Here is a 15,341-nt window from a genome sequence, read left to right on the forward strand (position 1 = left end):
CTGGATTTGAAGCCGCTTTTCATTCTTTGACTGCGCTTCCCTGGGGGAGAGGGGCAGCCGTGCATGGAGGGGAGGCTGGCGGGGGGGGGGGGGGCGTTGGACGTGGGGGAAAGCCGTACACAGGTGGCCGTTGCAGAGTAGGGTCTGCTGAGGACCCTGCGAGCCCCCCTGCCCAGCTGCTGGGCTATTGTCAGCGTCGCTGCCTGCACGCGAGGCAGCCGGGCAAGGTGTGTGGAGGGGATCCAGGCAGAGACATGGGGCGTCAGAGGGAGCAGGGGTACGCGCTGGGACTGGGAGCTCTGCTCCGGCTCCCCAGGCTCCTGAGAGAGGTTTTCATTGTCTTATATCCTGGGTCGGCTGAGCAGAAGGGCTCTGTCCCTACGGCACCTGTGCGTGGGTCTGGGGAGGCACCGCACGTCGCTGGGCAGACCTCAGCGCCTCAGGAGCCTGCTGCAGCCTGGAGTCCCAGCAAGGCAGCCTGCAGGGAGGGCTGCTTTGTCCCCGGGGGCTTCTGCACCCTGTCAGTGTCCCCTCCTGCAGCAGCAGCACCTCACGAACACGGGTGCTGCGGGGCAGAGGGAGGCATCAGGTCTGGCTCTGTAAAAGCTGTGGCTTCTAGGGGCTCACACTCCTAACATGGGCACTGCCTCTTGCCCCATCCTTCCCCTCTGCTCTCGGGCTTCCTCCCCATTGTCAGCCCAGGGGCCAGCACTGAGTGAGGCTCTGCGGCTGCATAAATCTGGCATGGCAGGAGGATCCCTGAGAGGAGCACTTGCCCTTGCAGTGGGACAAGGATGCTCCCTCCCTCTGCATCCTCCCTCCCTCTCCCTTGATTCCACCAAGCGTGAGCTCCATCCTCCCCAACCTGAATCCCAGGGGAGTACCAGAACCACGTCCACACCAGTGGTCTGTCCCTGTAGGCACAGTTTACTCCTCTAGCATCTCTCTAACCATCTTCTCTCCAGGATTGCTGCCTCTCCGACGGATGGTGCTGGAGGTGGTCCCCAGCCCCATGTGTCTGTGTCCCCTGAGGGTGATATGCCTGATCGGTCAGGCTGAGGAGAAGCCCTTCTCTGGTGGCAGCATTGCTGCTGATGCTGTCGTGCTTCAGGGTTGTGATGGAAACTTTCTGCCTGCTGATGCTTCTCAAGCTCTGCTCGTGACAGGGAGCTTTCAGGTTTGCACTTGTACTGGTTAGATTTCCTTCCTCTCTTTGGGCTTAGATAGGACCAGTGAAGCTGTGACTTACCCTCCCAGCAGTCTGTTTCCAGCAGTTTCTGTTGTCTCTTCTCTTGCCTTGTGCTCTGCTTGTAGTGAGAATGATTATTTGCCCTTTTGTGGTGATGGCCTCTCTCTTTCTTGGCCACGTGGTTCCTGCCTCACCCCTAGTGAGGCTTTGAAGTTCTTCTCAGTGTTTCTCAGGAGAGGGAGCAAAAGGAAGGTAGCAAAGGCCACTTTTGGGGGTGTGTTTAGGGTTGGGGTTTTTGTGGTCTGAATGATGCAAGGACCCCCCTTAGCCCTGTCAGCTCTCAGGCATGGCACTCTTACCCAGTCAGCAACTGGCCACGTGTCCCCTTGACTGCTACCAGACTGAGACCACAGTCTGGTAATGCTGGGTTGCCCTGGGATGTGCTAACAGGAGTGAAACTAGCAGGTAAGCCAAGTCCCTGACGCTCCCCAGGCGTGGCTGTGCCATCCCACATCAGGGTCTGGTGGCTCAGTGGCCCTGGGAATGCAGTGTCTCTACCCCAGTGCCTGGAAGATGCTCCCTCCCTCAGGTCCTTTGGCACTGGGTGTTTCATAGCTGTTGATGTGTAGTGCCTGTCCCCAGGCCTCGGCAGGTTGGAGAAAGAGAGGAAAGCTCTGCCTAGCTTAGCTCTGGACCTGAGTGCTGGGAGGCCCTGGCAAAAGCCCAGGGCCCATCCTATCCTCTGAGTACTGAGGGGGCCTGGGAGCTTGGCAGGAGCAGGGCAGAGAGTTGGCTTTTTCCCAACAGGCAAAGTCCTTTAAGTCCTATCTTAGAACACCAGCACAGGCTGAACCACCAATAAAATCACCATCTCTTGCGTTTGGGAGGGGCCAAACCCTTGTCTTGTGCACATAGAGCCCCATGTGGTGCATCCAGGGGGTGCACGGTACCTGTGCTGCTCTGCTGAGCTGGTGAGGACCTGAGCCTGGCTCTGTCCCATCCCAAAGGCCAGAAGCAGGGCTCTGTAGGGGACTGGTAGGCTCCTGCTGGGTGCTCTGAGAGGCTGAACCCTGCTGAGAGCTGGCTGGTCTGTCAGCAGGGAGGAAATGATTTGGGAGGCAGAGCTGAACACAGCCAAGAGAAACCCCAAAGGGAAGGGGAGGGGTGTGGGAACCTCCCATGGACACAGTGCCTTGCACCTTGAAGAGGCTGAGAAGTGGTGCTGTGCTCCAGCTGCTCCCCATCCCAGGCTCCAGGAGCATGTACAAGGAGGTCCTGGGTTGTACTGGAATACATTTTTGGGGTGGGCTGGGGAATCTGGGTATTTCCCAAAATGATGCCTGAAGCAACAGTACTTTGTGGTGGCAAAACATGGTGCAGCCCCTGGTGCTGGGCCTGTGCACTGCTGGCTGCTGCTGGCACCACCCAGTGACTTGTGTTAAGGTCTTGTCTGGGATGGGTTTGTGGTGGCAGCACATCAGCCTCTCCTGGTGGACCCACTCTCCTGAAAGACAGCTGCTAGTGGGCAGCAGAGGGCTCAGCTGGCCTGCACCAGGATTTGGGAAGTGCTGTGACTGCACAGGGTCACAGGAAGGAGAAAAAAAAGGATGCAGGTGAAGCTGTGCATTTGTCCTGGCATGTTCACGTGCGGGAAGGATGTGGCTTTCTCCTGCCACACTGTGCTGACTCTTCCTGCTGGTTGCTGATTCTGCTTCCCAGTGGTTGACTGTGCCATGCAAGCTGTGGTACAGATCTCCCTCAGGGATGGAGGAGGGAAGCAGCAACCTTCCAGGAAGGCAGAGCACAGCATGTTACCACCTCAGCATCCACCCACAGCCACGGGCATTCACTTGTTTGTCTACCTGGCTCAGTGCAGGCACCGTGAGGGGTGCCAGGAGGAGCTGATCTTTACAAAGAGCTTTTGTTGAGGTTTTGGACCAGAGGTTTGTTATGCTATGATTTGATTATGGCATTGATTTGTCCTGCTGCAAGCGCTCCTTGGGAGCTGGTGCACTGTGTCTGTGTTCTGCTCCTCCCTAGCACTGCTGGCAGTGACTTCTGGGCTGGCTGACTCTCAGGGACTGGCCATGACTGCCGGTTGCTTCCAAATCTTACTGGAAATGTCATGAAGGAACAGCCCGTTTACTGGGGCAGGTGAGGTCAGGCGAGCACAGCGAGTAACCTGCTGAAGCTGGCATGATGATGGGATGCAGACCTTGCTGGATGAGGGTGCCAGAAAGGGGATGCACTGGGGTGTTCGGTGCCCCACGCATCCCTTTGGGGATTTTCTTTGTCTGCCTGACCCTGCTGTTTTCAGCCCTCAGAACATTGCTCACTGCTTGGTTGTGATGCCCAGTGGGACAGATGGTGGCTTTCCACTGGATAGCTGCTGCAGTGAACCCCAGGTCATGGGCTGCAAAGGGAGGGAGACAGGGAGGGCATGGTCCCCAGGGATGGGCAGCATTTCCCCCTTCATCTGGAGGTTCCTGGGCAAGCAAAGCTCATGGGCAGCCCCTGCCACTGAGGGGCTGTGGGTTGAGGTGCCCACAGGTTCCTGCCCACTCTTGAAGGTGTTGCACCATGAGCTGCTGCCTGAGCTGACTCTCCTCTTTTCTCCCTTCCAGGCATCAAAGCTGTGGTGCTGGTGGGTTATGACCACAGGGGAGCTGTGTAGCATCTGCCAATCTCCATTGTGCATCAAGGGCACCTCTGAGCAGATGAGTGCTGTGCACATGAAAGGACTGCTGTCTTTGCACTGGGGGAAGCTGGTGGGGGGCCATCACTGCTCAGGGCTGTCAGGCTCCAGGTTTCTGCCTTCCCTGACAGGCATCTCTTATTGGAAGAATACAATAGCAAGCTGCTTCTCCTTGTCTGTAGGGCCAGGAAGTGTCCTGTGCTGTGGGTGAAAGAGGCAGGAGGAGGACATGAGACCAGTGATGAGCTAGAGACCTGGAGGTTGCTGGTGATCTGCAGTGTCTTGGAAAGCAAGACGTGAAATGGTCACCAGGAAGAAACAGGGTTCTGTTCATGTGCACAGGTTTTCATGCAAAAGAGATGTAAAACGTGAGCCAGGTGTGAGAGTTCATGGCTTAGCTTAAAATATGTGTGGTTTAAATGGAAATCAAGGTGACAGCACTGCCTGAGAAGGCTGCGTGAGGCCTTTGGGTTTGGGAGGTTGGGAGAGGCTGAGCCTCAATGCTGCCTTCTCTGCCTGTCTGGTCCCAAAGGCAGTACCCTCCTGCGCTCCTTCTGGAAATCACCTGAATCTCTCCAGCCCTGAATCTCCCCCCTTTCCTTTCTTCCATTCAGAGCTGCTGTGGACACTGAAGAGCTGGAGAGGACGGTGCAGAGGTTTGGAGGCACACCGTGATGGTGGGAGCCATTCCACGGCAGCCACGCCGCTTCTGGGGGGTGCCTGGCTGGCAGGTGTCTTCAGCTAGCTGTGCCAACGACAGCCCACTGCGGGACAGGGAGGTTCAGCTGGAGCAAATTGGGGTTCTGCTGCAGAGGGGTAAGTGGAGAAGGCCGCCAGACCAGGCTGCAGAATGGTGGGTTACACAGAGGGGTTGTGGTTAGAAGGGGCTCCAGAGGTCATTTAGTCCAACCCACCCTGCTCAGGCAGGGACACCTAGAGCCATTGCCCAGGAGCATGTCCAGACAGCTTTTGAGTATCATCAAGGATGGAGACTCCACCACCTCTCTAACTAATCTGTGCCAGTGCTTGGTCACCCTTACCATAAAAAAGGTGTTTCCTGATGTTCAGACAGAACCTCCTGTATTCCAATTTGTGGCCAGTGTCTCTTGTCCTGTCACTGGGCAGCACTGGAAAGAGCCTGGCTCCCATCTTTGCACCATCCCTTCAGGTATTTATATACACTGATGAGATCCCCCCCTGAGTCTTCTCTGGGCTGAAGAGTCCCAGCTCTCCAGTCTTTTCTCATAGGTGATCCAGCCTCTCAGTTATACAAGTGGTCCAATCTCCCAGTTATCTTAGTGGCCCTTTACTGCCCTGTCTCAGGTGTGCTCTGGCCCCACTGGTGCTGAGCAGAGAGGTAAGACCACCTCCCTTGACCTGGCAATACTCTGCCTAGTGCAGCCAGGACACTGTTGTCTGTCACTGCTGCAAGGGCACATTGCTGGCCCGTGGTCAACTTGGTGTCCCCTGGGCCTCTTCTGCAGAGATGCTTCTGAGAAGCTGGTCAGCTTCCAGCACGTCTTGGTGTTCAATTATACCTTTCATCACTCCTCTTAAACAAAATCCTTGGGTTCAACCACCCTGGCCTGCTACTTTCCCATCCCCATCATATCAGGGTCAAAACATCAAGGTGGCCTTGACCCACATGGAGAACCAATCCTCATGTTTCTCACCTGCCCCTAGGCCTTTGTGCCACAGGAGCAGGCAGAGCTGCCAGGCATGGCCAGTTTGTCAGGCTCTGGAGCTTCTTGGCCTGCTGGTGTCTTTTCCTGCTTGAAAGAGCCCATCACAGGGCCACCAAGATGATGAAGGGAGTGGAACACCTTCCTTATGAGGAGAAGCTGAGGGAGCTGGGCCTCTTTAGCCTGGAGGAGACTGAGGGGTGACCTTACTAATGTTTATAAATATTTAAAGGACGAGAGTCAGGAGGACGGACAAGGGGTGATGGGTGCAAGCTGGAGCATAGCAGGAACAGAAGCAAACACTTTTTTTTTCCCTGTGAGGGTGACAGAGCTCTGGGACAGGCTGCCCGGAGAGGCTGTGGAGTCTCATCCTCTGGAGACATTCAAACCCCACCTGGACATGTGCCTGTGTGACCTAATCTAGGTGATCCTGCTCTGGCGGGTGGGGGTGGGAGGTGGGCTGGGTGATCTTTCGAGGTCCTTTCCAAGCCCTGACATTCTGTGTTTCTCTGATGTCCCCAGCTCTTACAGCCATTTCAGTATTTATCATGCCAGAAAAACCTTGTGGCCAGGATCCTCATATCTCTCAAAATGGGCTGCAAATCAAAAGTGAGGCACCATACAGTGTGGATGAGGTCAGGCCCTTGGGGCAGGCAGGGGTGGGTAGATGGTACAGGAGCCCATGGTGGGCTCTGCAGCCCCTGGTATGGCCCAGCTGCTAACTGTGGTGATGGAAGTACCTGCTCCAAGCTGGCAGAGACAACTGTGAAGTTAGGGCAGGTTTCTGCCCAGGGCTGGCAGCAGCCCTGCCATGCAGATGGGACAGGTTGTCTCATGGAGCCGTGAGAGATCTTGTTGCTGTTGCCCAAATTGATTACAGGCCTGAGCCCCTGGGACTGGTCTGACCTGCCTGGGTCCTGTGCTCCAGAACAGCACAAGCACATCAAGTCCCTGGGAGAGAGCAGGTCCCCTCCTCCCCACTTGTCCAGACCTGTCCCCAGTAGCTTCCATCCCAGCTGGAGACTCCTCGCTGCAGTGCCCAGGCAGGGGATGGATCCGGCAGGTGGGTGACATGGGAGGGTTCCACAGACAGACACACCAGCCTGGTTCCTCTTCCTGGACCCGGAGGGAGTGGGGCTGAATGAGGAGCTGCTTGTGTCCTGGCAGGTTCCTTGCAGCCAAAAATCCAGATAAGGACAGGGATCCCAGGCTGATCTCCATCCTCCTGCTCTCTTTGCAGATGCTGCACTGCAGCACACCCCGTAGCGGAGGGCTCACCGGACGTCCTGAGTGAGGAGGGGTCCAGCTGCTGTGCCCTGTTCTCAATCCCTGTGACCTGTGGCACTTTATCCTCCCCCTCCTGCTGCTGCATGGGCTGTTCTGACTCCGGCTCCACTCAGAGCCCAAGCAAGTAAGGCTCCATGCGGCACATCCACGCAGAGACATCTCTGCCCCCCGAGCACAGCAGGGACCCCAGCCTGTCCCACTCCAGTGGAGAGGCACCCTTGGAGCCTTCTTCACAGCACTGCACCCACCACAGCATCCTCATGGGCTACAATGAGACAGAGATCAAGCGCCAGAAGGTGTACCAGGTCTCCATCTTCTCCCATCTCTCCAGCTCCTCCGAGGGCTCAGAGCAGCGGGCAGGCAGCCGGCTGGCTGTCAAGAGGGGATACCCCGAGCAGCGAACTCCAGAGGGGGGGCGAGATCCCAAACGAACTCACTGGGGTGGTGGAGGGGTGGATGGCAAGCACGATGGGGGCCCTGGACAGGCTTCCCTCGATGATGATGATACCTTTGAGGATGGTCTGCTGGTAGAGGAGCTTTCCCTGTGTGGCTCTGCCCAGCACTTCTCCCACAGTGGGCTGCGGGTGGTGGAACACCGTTGCGAGGGCAGCCCTAGCCACAGCCCCAAGGCCAGCAGAGAGGATAAGTCACAGGATGTCACCTCCTCCTCTTCCTGGCCACAGCACATTGCTTGCAGTACTTTGCACATGAGAGATGGTTGCCTTGTCTCATCAGGGGATCAGACAATGGACTATGGAGATAATGGGGAGCAGGCAAGCGGCCACAGCTTGCCTCACCTTGATTTGCACAATATTGCACAAACAACCCATTTGGACTCTGATGGGAAGATAGAGAATCCAGGGAGCAGCCCTGCTCACAGCAGCAGGGCCAGCAGAGAAGAGGAATGGCCAGCGGTGGCCAACGGCTGCAAGGAGCCCCCAGCTCCACAGACAACACTCAGCCCTGAGCCCAGCAACCTGACCTCCCTGGAAAAGACACCCTGTGGGAGCAGCCAGCTGAGCAGCAGCTGCCCAGCCAAGAGGAAGCTGCTGCCAGCTAGTGAGGTTGTCACTGACTCCTGCTCCGAGGATGAGAGCCTGTCCCCACTGGCAAAGAAGAAGCGGGTGCTGCCGTGCCACCCCGTGCCCACAGCCTGCCGCAGCACTGATGCCAAGGGGGCTCCGTTCTGGAATCACCTGCTTCCCACGGCCAAGGTAGGCCACTGCTTGTGGGGGAAAGCAGGGAATAGCCTGGGGACACACAGAGCTCAGGGCTGTCCTCCTGGGCAGTGTGGTCCCTCACAGCACCCTGTCACAGAATCGCAAGGTTGGAAAAGACTTTCAAGATCATCAAGTCCAACCGTTCCTGACCTGTGCTAAACCAGACCCCTAAGTACCTGATCTGCCCCTTTTTTAAACACACCGGGGGTGGTGGCTCAGCCCCCTCCCTGGGCAGCCTGTTCCACATAGAATCATAGAATCATAGGGGTTGGAAGGGACCTCCAGAGATCATTGGGTCCAATACCCCTGCCAAAGCAGCTCCCCAGCTCATACTGCACAGAGAGGCGTCCAGACGGGTCTTGAATATCTCCAGAGAAGGAGACTCCACACTCCCTGGGCAGCCTGTCCCAGGGCTCTGTCACCCTCGCTGTGAAAAAGTTCTTCCGCATGGTGTGGAACTTCCTGTGCTCCAACTTGCAGCCATTGCCCCTTGTCCTGTCTCCACAGACACTGAAAAGGGGCTGCCCATTTCCCCCTGCATCCCATACTTAAGATATTTATAAACATGAATAAAGTCCCCCTTAGTCTTCTTTTCTCAAGGCTGAACAGTCCCAGCTCACTCAGCCTTTCCTCGTCGAGATGATCCAGGCCCTTAATCATTCATCTAAGGTCTTTGGACAGCAGACATGGCAAACAAGACGGTTGGGTGGGATTGTTGGGCAAATCCTAAGTCACTGGATCTGTATCTGTTCTGTTCCATCTTTGCATCAGACACACATTTGCGATACACATCCCAACAACTCTATTGGTGAAGAACTTTTCTCTAACATGTAATCTGACCCTACCCTGGCACAGCTTTGTGCCACTTCCCCTTGTCCCATCTCCTGTCACCTGGCTGAAGAGACCACTGCCCACCTCTCTACAACCTCCCTTCAGGTAGTTGTAGGTGGTGATAAGGTCTCCCCTCAGTCTCCTCGTCTCCAGGCTGAACATCCCCAGCTCCCTCAGCCGCTCCTCATGGGATTTGCCCTCCAGCCCCTTCCCCATCCTGGCTGCCCTTCTCTAGACTTGCTCCAGGACCTCAATGTCCTTTTTATGGTGAGGAGCCCAGGAACCCCTGTCCTGTCCTGGTGCTGCAGCACTTGTATGAGCAGGGCAGCAGCCAGCTCTGGGACATGGAGTCTGTACATTGCTGCCAGCTTTTGACACCTCATAGTCACTGGATCCTCTATTTGCTACCAGCTCTTTACCCTGGAAAGCCTTTCTTACACAGGGCATGACTCCCCATGACACAGCATGGGGCCACACTCCATGTTGAACCACTTCACATTGAAGCAGACTTACTGGCAGGCTTGGGGAGAACAACAGGCCTCTGCCTGCCTGATGAGGAGGGAGACAGAGGCGTGGGATGTCTTATGTCCCTGGCTATGATACCCATCAGGGTAAGGGTTTGATGGCAGGGAGCAGGAGTGGACATGCCCTGGCCAGGGAGTGGGATCCCCAGTGCTGTATGCAGAGACACCACTGGTGCTCATGACACATTCCCAGAGTGCCACAAGCTCTCAGAAATGGCGTGGACTCTGGAGGTTTGCAACCTCCCTGTGATTCTTTGATGCTCAGCTGCCCCTCCTGACCACTTCACTGTGTCCTGCCAGCTGAGGCTCCAGCAGACTCCTCCCAGAGCTGGCACGCTCCTCTCTTTCCCTGAGTCATTGCATGGTGCAGGGCCCTGTAGGGACTGATGGCACAGCTACCCTGCCTTCTTGCTGCTTGGAGATGGGACACACTGTCCATGGGGCACAGCTCTGCCCCTGCCTGTGTGCCATTTTTAGTGACCATCCCCCAGCACTGCCCTTGCAAAGTTGATGCCTTGGAAAGCCGGAATCAAAACTCAACAGCCTGGGTGACTATGAAGCAGGGGTCCTTTACTGCAGAGCTGGGCACAGAGGGGATCGATCACTCCTCCAAATGTGTGCCCTGATTAAAGCCAAATTCCTCATATTTATACAGATTAACTATACATATTCATTATAATTTCTAGGAAAAGGCAGAGTTATGCAAATTATTTCTAAGAAGTCATTTATATTAATTCCTCACAGATAGAGCATGCTCAGTGACACCCAGGGGGTCCCTCGGTGGTCCCCAGGGATGAAGGCTGAACACCCTCCTCGCTCTCAGCACACGCTCCCCACATCTCCTCTCCATGGTTATCTGGGCTCCCAGCACCTGCACCAACTAGTTAGTTTTTCGCTGAAAACAAGATATACTCTGTCTCTTAATTGGTCATTAGTCTCATTATTTATGATTCCCCTGTCTTCTACTTCCTCTAGTTTCAAGGCTGTTACACTATTGTGATTAAGTTTTGTAGCTGCTTTCATGAAACAGCTTATGTGATTACAGACAGATTCTGCTAAAATCCAAAACTAATCTGTTCCTAAAAACACACAAGTTCTTACTTCTTTATCTTCAAGGCTGTTACTATTGCATTGTTGTGGTTAAGTTTTGTAGCTGCTCTCACAAGCAGTTTACACAGTTACAGTTTTCTCCTAAACTAATCTATTCTTAAACCCACGAAAATTCTTATATTAAAGTTATGTTAATTGTCTCTTAAGCTACACCTATATCAATCTATTCAGCATGATTACATTTCATTGAATCATTCCTCCCCTTTTCAGCAGCTTCCCTGGGTTTTCCTGCCCAGTCATGCCAGCCAGCTCCATCATGCCTTTGTGTTGTGCTGCCCTTTGTGTGGCTTCCAGAAGGGAAATCCCCTGAAAAGGGGACATCTTTAAAAGGAGGCTGCAGTGTGGTCCTGGCTTTAACCTCCCCCACTCCACAGCTGCAGGAACCTGGCTGCGGGCAGGGGTGGGCAGCACTGGCTGCATTGCCAAGGGCTTTGTATGAATCACCATGGGACAGGACTTCTTCTGGGCTGGTCGTGATGAGATGTTTGTGCGTGGCTTTCTCTGGGAGTGTCTTGTCACTGGGGCTGGGCCTGAGACTTGCTTTGCAGGGTGGGAGCTGTGTGCTGCACTCCTGACTTTGGGATTAGCACCCTCATCCCCAGCAGAGCCACTTTGGGGTTTAGCCAGCCCCACAACTCCACCAGGCACTGCTCTGCTAGCATCCTCTGCAGAGGCCACTGATGGTTCCCCATGGATGAGAACCTCTCTGGTCTGCTGGGACTCCTGTGCATCAAATCAAGGGGTGATGGCACGTTCCTGGGTCCCCAGTTGCTGCCCTAACATGGTTCTTGATTCTGTGTTCCCTCCAGGGCTCTGCAGATTGCACCACAGTTGGGAGGAGGCTGAAGAGCGGGCTGCGCCTCAAATCGTGAGTGTCCCAGAAGCCCTGCAAGGTGGACACAGGGGGCTGGGGTTCCCCAGCCACCTCAGCACCCAGCAGCCCCAGGGGAGGGTCAGGTTGGGTCTCGTCCTCTCCCCTCCACAAGACCCCAGTCTGTGGGGTGTAACAAGGTTTCCTTTGCCTCTGGTGGGTAGGAAAGTGGGTTCAACTTCCACCAAGATGGGGACAGGGGGACCTGGAGAGGGCAGCCCAAGGCTGCACGCTCTCTGGTCTGACACTGATCTTCTCTCCTCTCCCAAAGTCGACATCTCCGGAGCAGTCTCCGAAGGGGCACCAGGTCCCCCACAGCGCCCTGGGCTGCCACCACCACTGTCAGCCACGCTCTTCTGGGAAACTTTGAGGTAATGGTGACCTCTGCCAGGGTGGGAGGTGGGCTCTGGCGGCGCCAGGCTGGGCTGGCAACATACATGAGAGGCTGAACTTGACAGTGTCCCTCCTGTGGGTCTGAGCTGATGTCCCCAGGGGCCTGGCATGCAATGGCTGCGTCACGCAGCTGTGTCACACCAGCAGGGTGTCTCAGCCAGCAGATCCTAGGGTGATGCGCCTGGACCTTGGTGAGATGGCTGCTGCAAAGCTGAGCCAAGGCCCTCTCACTGCTTCTGTGCATCAGATGGCAGGTTTTAGCCCACCAAGTCAGGATGGGTCTGTCTCAGAGCAAGTGGCCAGGGCATGAAGCTGAGACACACGAAGGCAAGCAGACATGTGATGGGCGTGGAGATGGGGTTGATGTCACCTCCAGCTTCAGAGTGAGGAGCAGCACTGGTGTTGGAAGGTCCCTAACGCCTCCCTTCTCCCTCAGGAGTCCATCCTGAAAGGGCGCTTTGCACCATCGGGGCGGATCGAGGGATTCACGGCAGAGATCGGTGCCAGCGGCTCCTACTGCCCCCAGCACGCCACCCTGCCTGTTGACGTCACCTACTTCGACATCTCAGAACACAGCGTGCCCTCGCCCTTCCTGGTAGGCAGATAAGGGAGGGCTGGGACCGTTGGGGGCAGGGAGGGGAGTGGAGGGCCGTACACCAGCACCAAGCATCCTGGGGGCTGCCCTGAGATCGGTGATGAGCAACGCGCAATTTGATGTGAATTTTAGGTGAAGGTGCTTATTGGGTGAAATCACACAGATTATACACATTTCTTACTGCAACACAGCAAGCTGAAAGACTGCTAATTGGTTACGTACAGTGTTCACACCACACTGATTGGTTGGTGTTTAAAATGAGTTCTGATAAGCATACCTTACAGCTAATTATTGTTAGTTTACCTTTGATGCCTAAAAGCAACTGCACACCTGCTGTGTGACTATCTGTTATGGCTGGTTCTTAACATGTTGCATTACTCCCAAGTACCTTCCCACAACTCCTTCTTGGGTTAGGGCAGTCTGTACCCGTCATCAAGGCTGTTCTGTTTTGAGAATGTGATTACCAAAATCCTCTCAGCATGAGTAGCTTTCCAGCCTCATGGGAACTTGAGGATATTGTCAGGGCCTATGTCTTTGGTGAGGAGAGCCAGGCCACCAGCAGGCCTGCTGCCTTCCCCGACACTGCCCCTCTTCAGAGAGCGCAGCTCGAGCAGCTGCCTACCTGAGGAGACCGCAGGCTGTGCCAGCATCAGTGTTTAACCCAAAACACAGAAGTGAAAAAAGGGGGAACCCTTGCAGGCACAGAAACATGCAGGCTGCTGCCCAGCGACCTCATCGCGGTTCCTGTGTCCTCATGTCTGTGTTGCTGCTTGTTTGTCCCCAGGTCTGGAGAGGGATTGAGCTGGGCGTCGTCTTGTCTCCTTGTGCCAGGTGTTCCCAGCAAGGGGGGCTCGGCTCCCTGAGCTGGGCTCTCCGTGGGCTTTCTCCTTCTCTCACCTGCTCTTTCTTTTGCTCCAGGGAGTGATTGACTTGGAGGCCTTGGGAAAGAAGGGTTACAGCGTCCCCAAAGCTGGAACCATCCAAGTGGTGAGTTGGCCTCTGGCCTCTGGCAGCGTGGGAGGAGGGCTGGGTGAGCTCCAGTTGTCCCCCAGTGTGAGTGTGCTCCGTTACATTGTTTGGCTACAGGATATGAGGCCACTGAGACAGCACCCTGGAGTGCTGGCAGGGAAACAAGATGCTGGGAGAAGCAGGGAAGGAAGGTGGTGGTGGGCAGGGATGGGGTCTTGGCAGGAGAATGTGAATGTGTGGTGGGGATAGGTAGGTGCACAGGAGTGGAAGATGGTGGAAAAGACCAACCTGTGGGACTCAGGCTAAGCCCTCTGTGGCCGGTGTGGGGCTTTCTGTACCCTTGGGCCTGCTGGTGCTGCCCCTCTGACACTCCAGCCCTGCCCTATGGGGTCCATTCCTGTGCCTTTCCCAATCTCACCCCCTATCCCTCTGCCCCCAGACCTTATTTAACCCAAACAAGACTGTGGTGAAGATGTTCTTGGTGACATACGACTTCCAGGACATGCCAGCCAACCACATGACCTTCCTACGCCACCGCATCTTCCTGGTTCCTGTTGGGGAGGAGGAGGGGGCCACCGTGGCCCCCAGCGACCCACGGGGGGCCAGCCCACCCCGCAGAGTCCTCTGCTACCTGATGCACCTAAGGTAGGGCATGCCAGGAGGGATGGATTCCTGCCCCTGGGACACCCCTGGGCTCGTCTCCTGTGTGTCCCTGCCTCCCCCAGACCTTTAGGCCAGACCTGGGGGGTGACATCCTGACCCCTCACCCTGGGGAGGAGCAGGGACCAGCTGCTCCTTTACGGGAGGTCAGAGCTGCTACGCTGCCCAAGTGCAGCAGTCTCCGTCCTTCTGAAGGCAACTGGAGCGTGTCCAGCTTAACCAGGGATCACAGGAGGCAAGGGGGGTCATGCCCTCCACTGAGGTTGTGCTGCCTTTGCCTGGGAGCCTGAGTTTCCCTCCCCCCTGGCTCTTGTTTCCACGCAGGTTTCACAGCTCCAAGTCGGGGAAGATCTACCTGCACGACGACATCCGGCTGCTGTTCTCCCGCAAGTCGATCGAGGTTGACTCGGGGATCCCCTACGAACTGAAATCCTTCACAGAGATGCCGAGGAACCCCTGCTACTCGCCCCGGGCCTGACCTCCATCATCCAGAGGTCCCTGGCCACCCTCCAGCCCGGCACTTTGGGGAGAGATGACTAAATGGCCAGCAAACAACCACCACCTTGAAGTATCACCCCCTCTGCAAAGCCCCTGAAGCCTCCAGAAGAGCACGGAGGAGACCATGCACGTGCCCTGGGGCAGGGATCACCAAGGGGGCTTCGCCAGGAGGGTCAGGGTCTGAGCAGCACCCCTGGCACTCCAGGACATGCCCACGTCTTCTGCCTAAGCTGCTGCCAGCTTTGAGACTTGGCTGGAGCTGGGGATAGGGGCAGGGAAGAGTTGGGAGCAGAGGGGTGCTCTGGGTTAGGCTGGCCATGGTGGTTCTACGTTCAGGAGTTGAAAGTGTGGAAGAAGAGTTTGTATTTATTAGTATTTATTGTTGCTGGGAGCACGGAGGCGGCTTGTGTAGAGGATTGGAGGCACTGTGCTGTTTTACTCCCCACCCTGTTGGTGCAGGAGGAGGCCCCTGGCCGTGCGGGGCTGCCTGGGGTGCGGCTGGGCTGTGAGAGTGACTGGGGACAGGGACACCTCGGGCTGTGGAAGAGAAGGTGACCCACCTCTCTCCCAGCCAGGGCTGAGACTTGCTGGGCATTAGCTCTGTGGGACTAGCCCTGCTTCAGACAGCTTGGGGAGGCCTGGACTTGTCTCCCACCACCCCAAGAAGTCTGCAGCTGGCGGGGAACTGGCCATTGCCATGTGCCCTGGGGCAAAGAGGAGTGGCTGTCGCAGGTGGGAACCTGGGCCTCTGTGCAGGAATTCGGGGACAGCCCTCTCCCCAGGAGCCTCCACAACCCCTGTGTGTAGATCTGCAAGA

The 15,341-nt window shown here is 56.1% G+C and overlaps 1 protein-coding gene across 1 annotated transcript; it reads left to right on the forward strand.

The window, feature by feature from the left end:
• Window positions 1-6,907: 6,907 nt before the first annotated feature.
• On the forward strand, window positions 6,908-15,265 carry ATOSB (atos homolog B). Its single transcript, XM_084278863.1, has 7 exons — window positions 6,908-8,067; window positions 11,348-11,406; window positions 11,681-11,780; window positions 12,239-12,397; window positions 13,316-13,384; window positions 13,806-14,011; window positions 14,351-15,265. The coding sequence occupies exons 1-7, from the start codon at window positions 6,988-6,990 to the stop codon at window positions 14,502-14,504; spliced, it is 1,827 nt and encodes a 608-aa protein (XP_084134989.1). The 5' UTR covers window positions 6,908-6,987; the 3' UTR covers window positions 14,505-15,265.
• The last annotated feature ends 76 nt before the right edge of the window (window positions 15,266-15,341 follow it).

Source organism: Gallinula chloropus (assembly GCF_964237585.1).
Source record: "Gallinula chloropus genome assembly, chromosome: Z".
NCBI lineage: Eukaryota > Metazoa > Chordata > Aves > Gruiformes > Rallidae > Gallinula > Gallinula chloropus.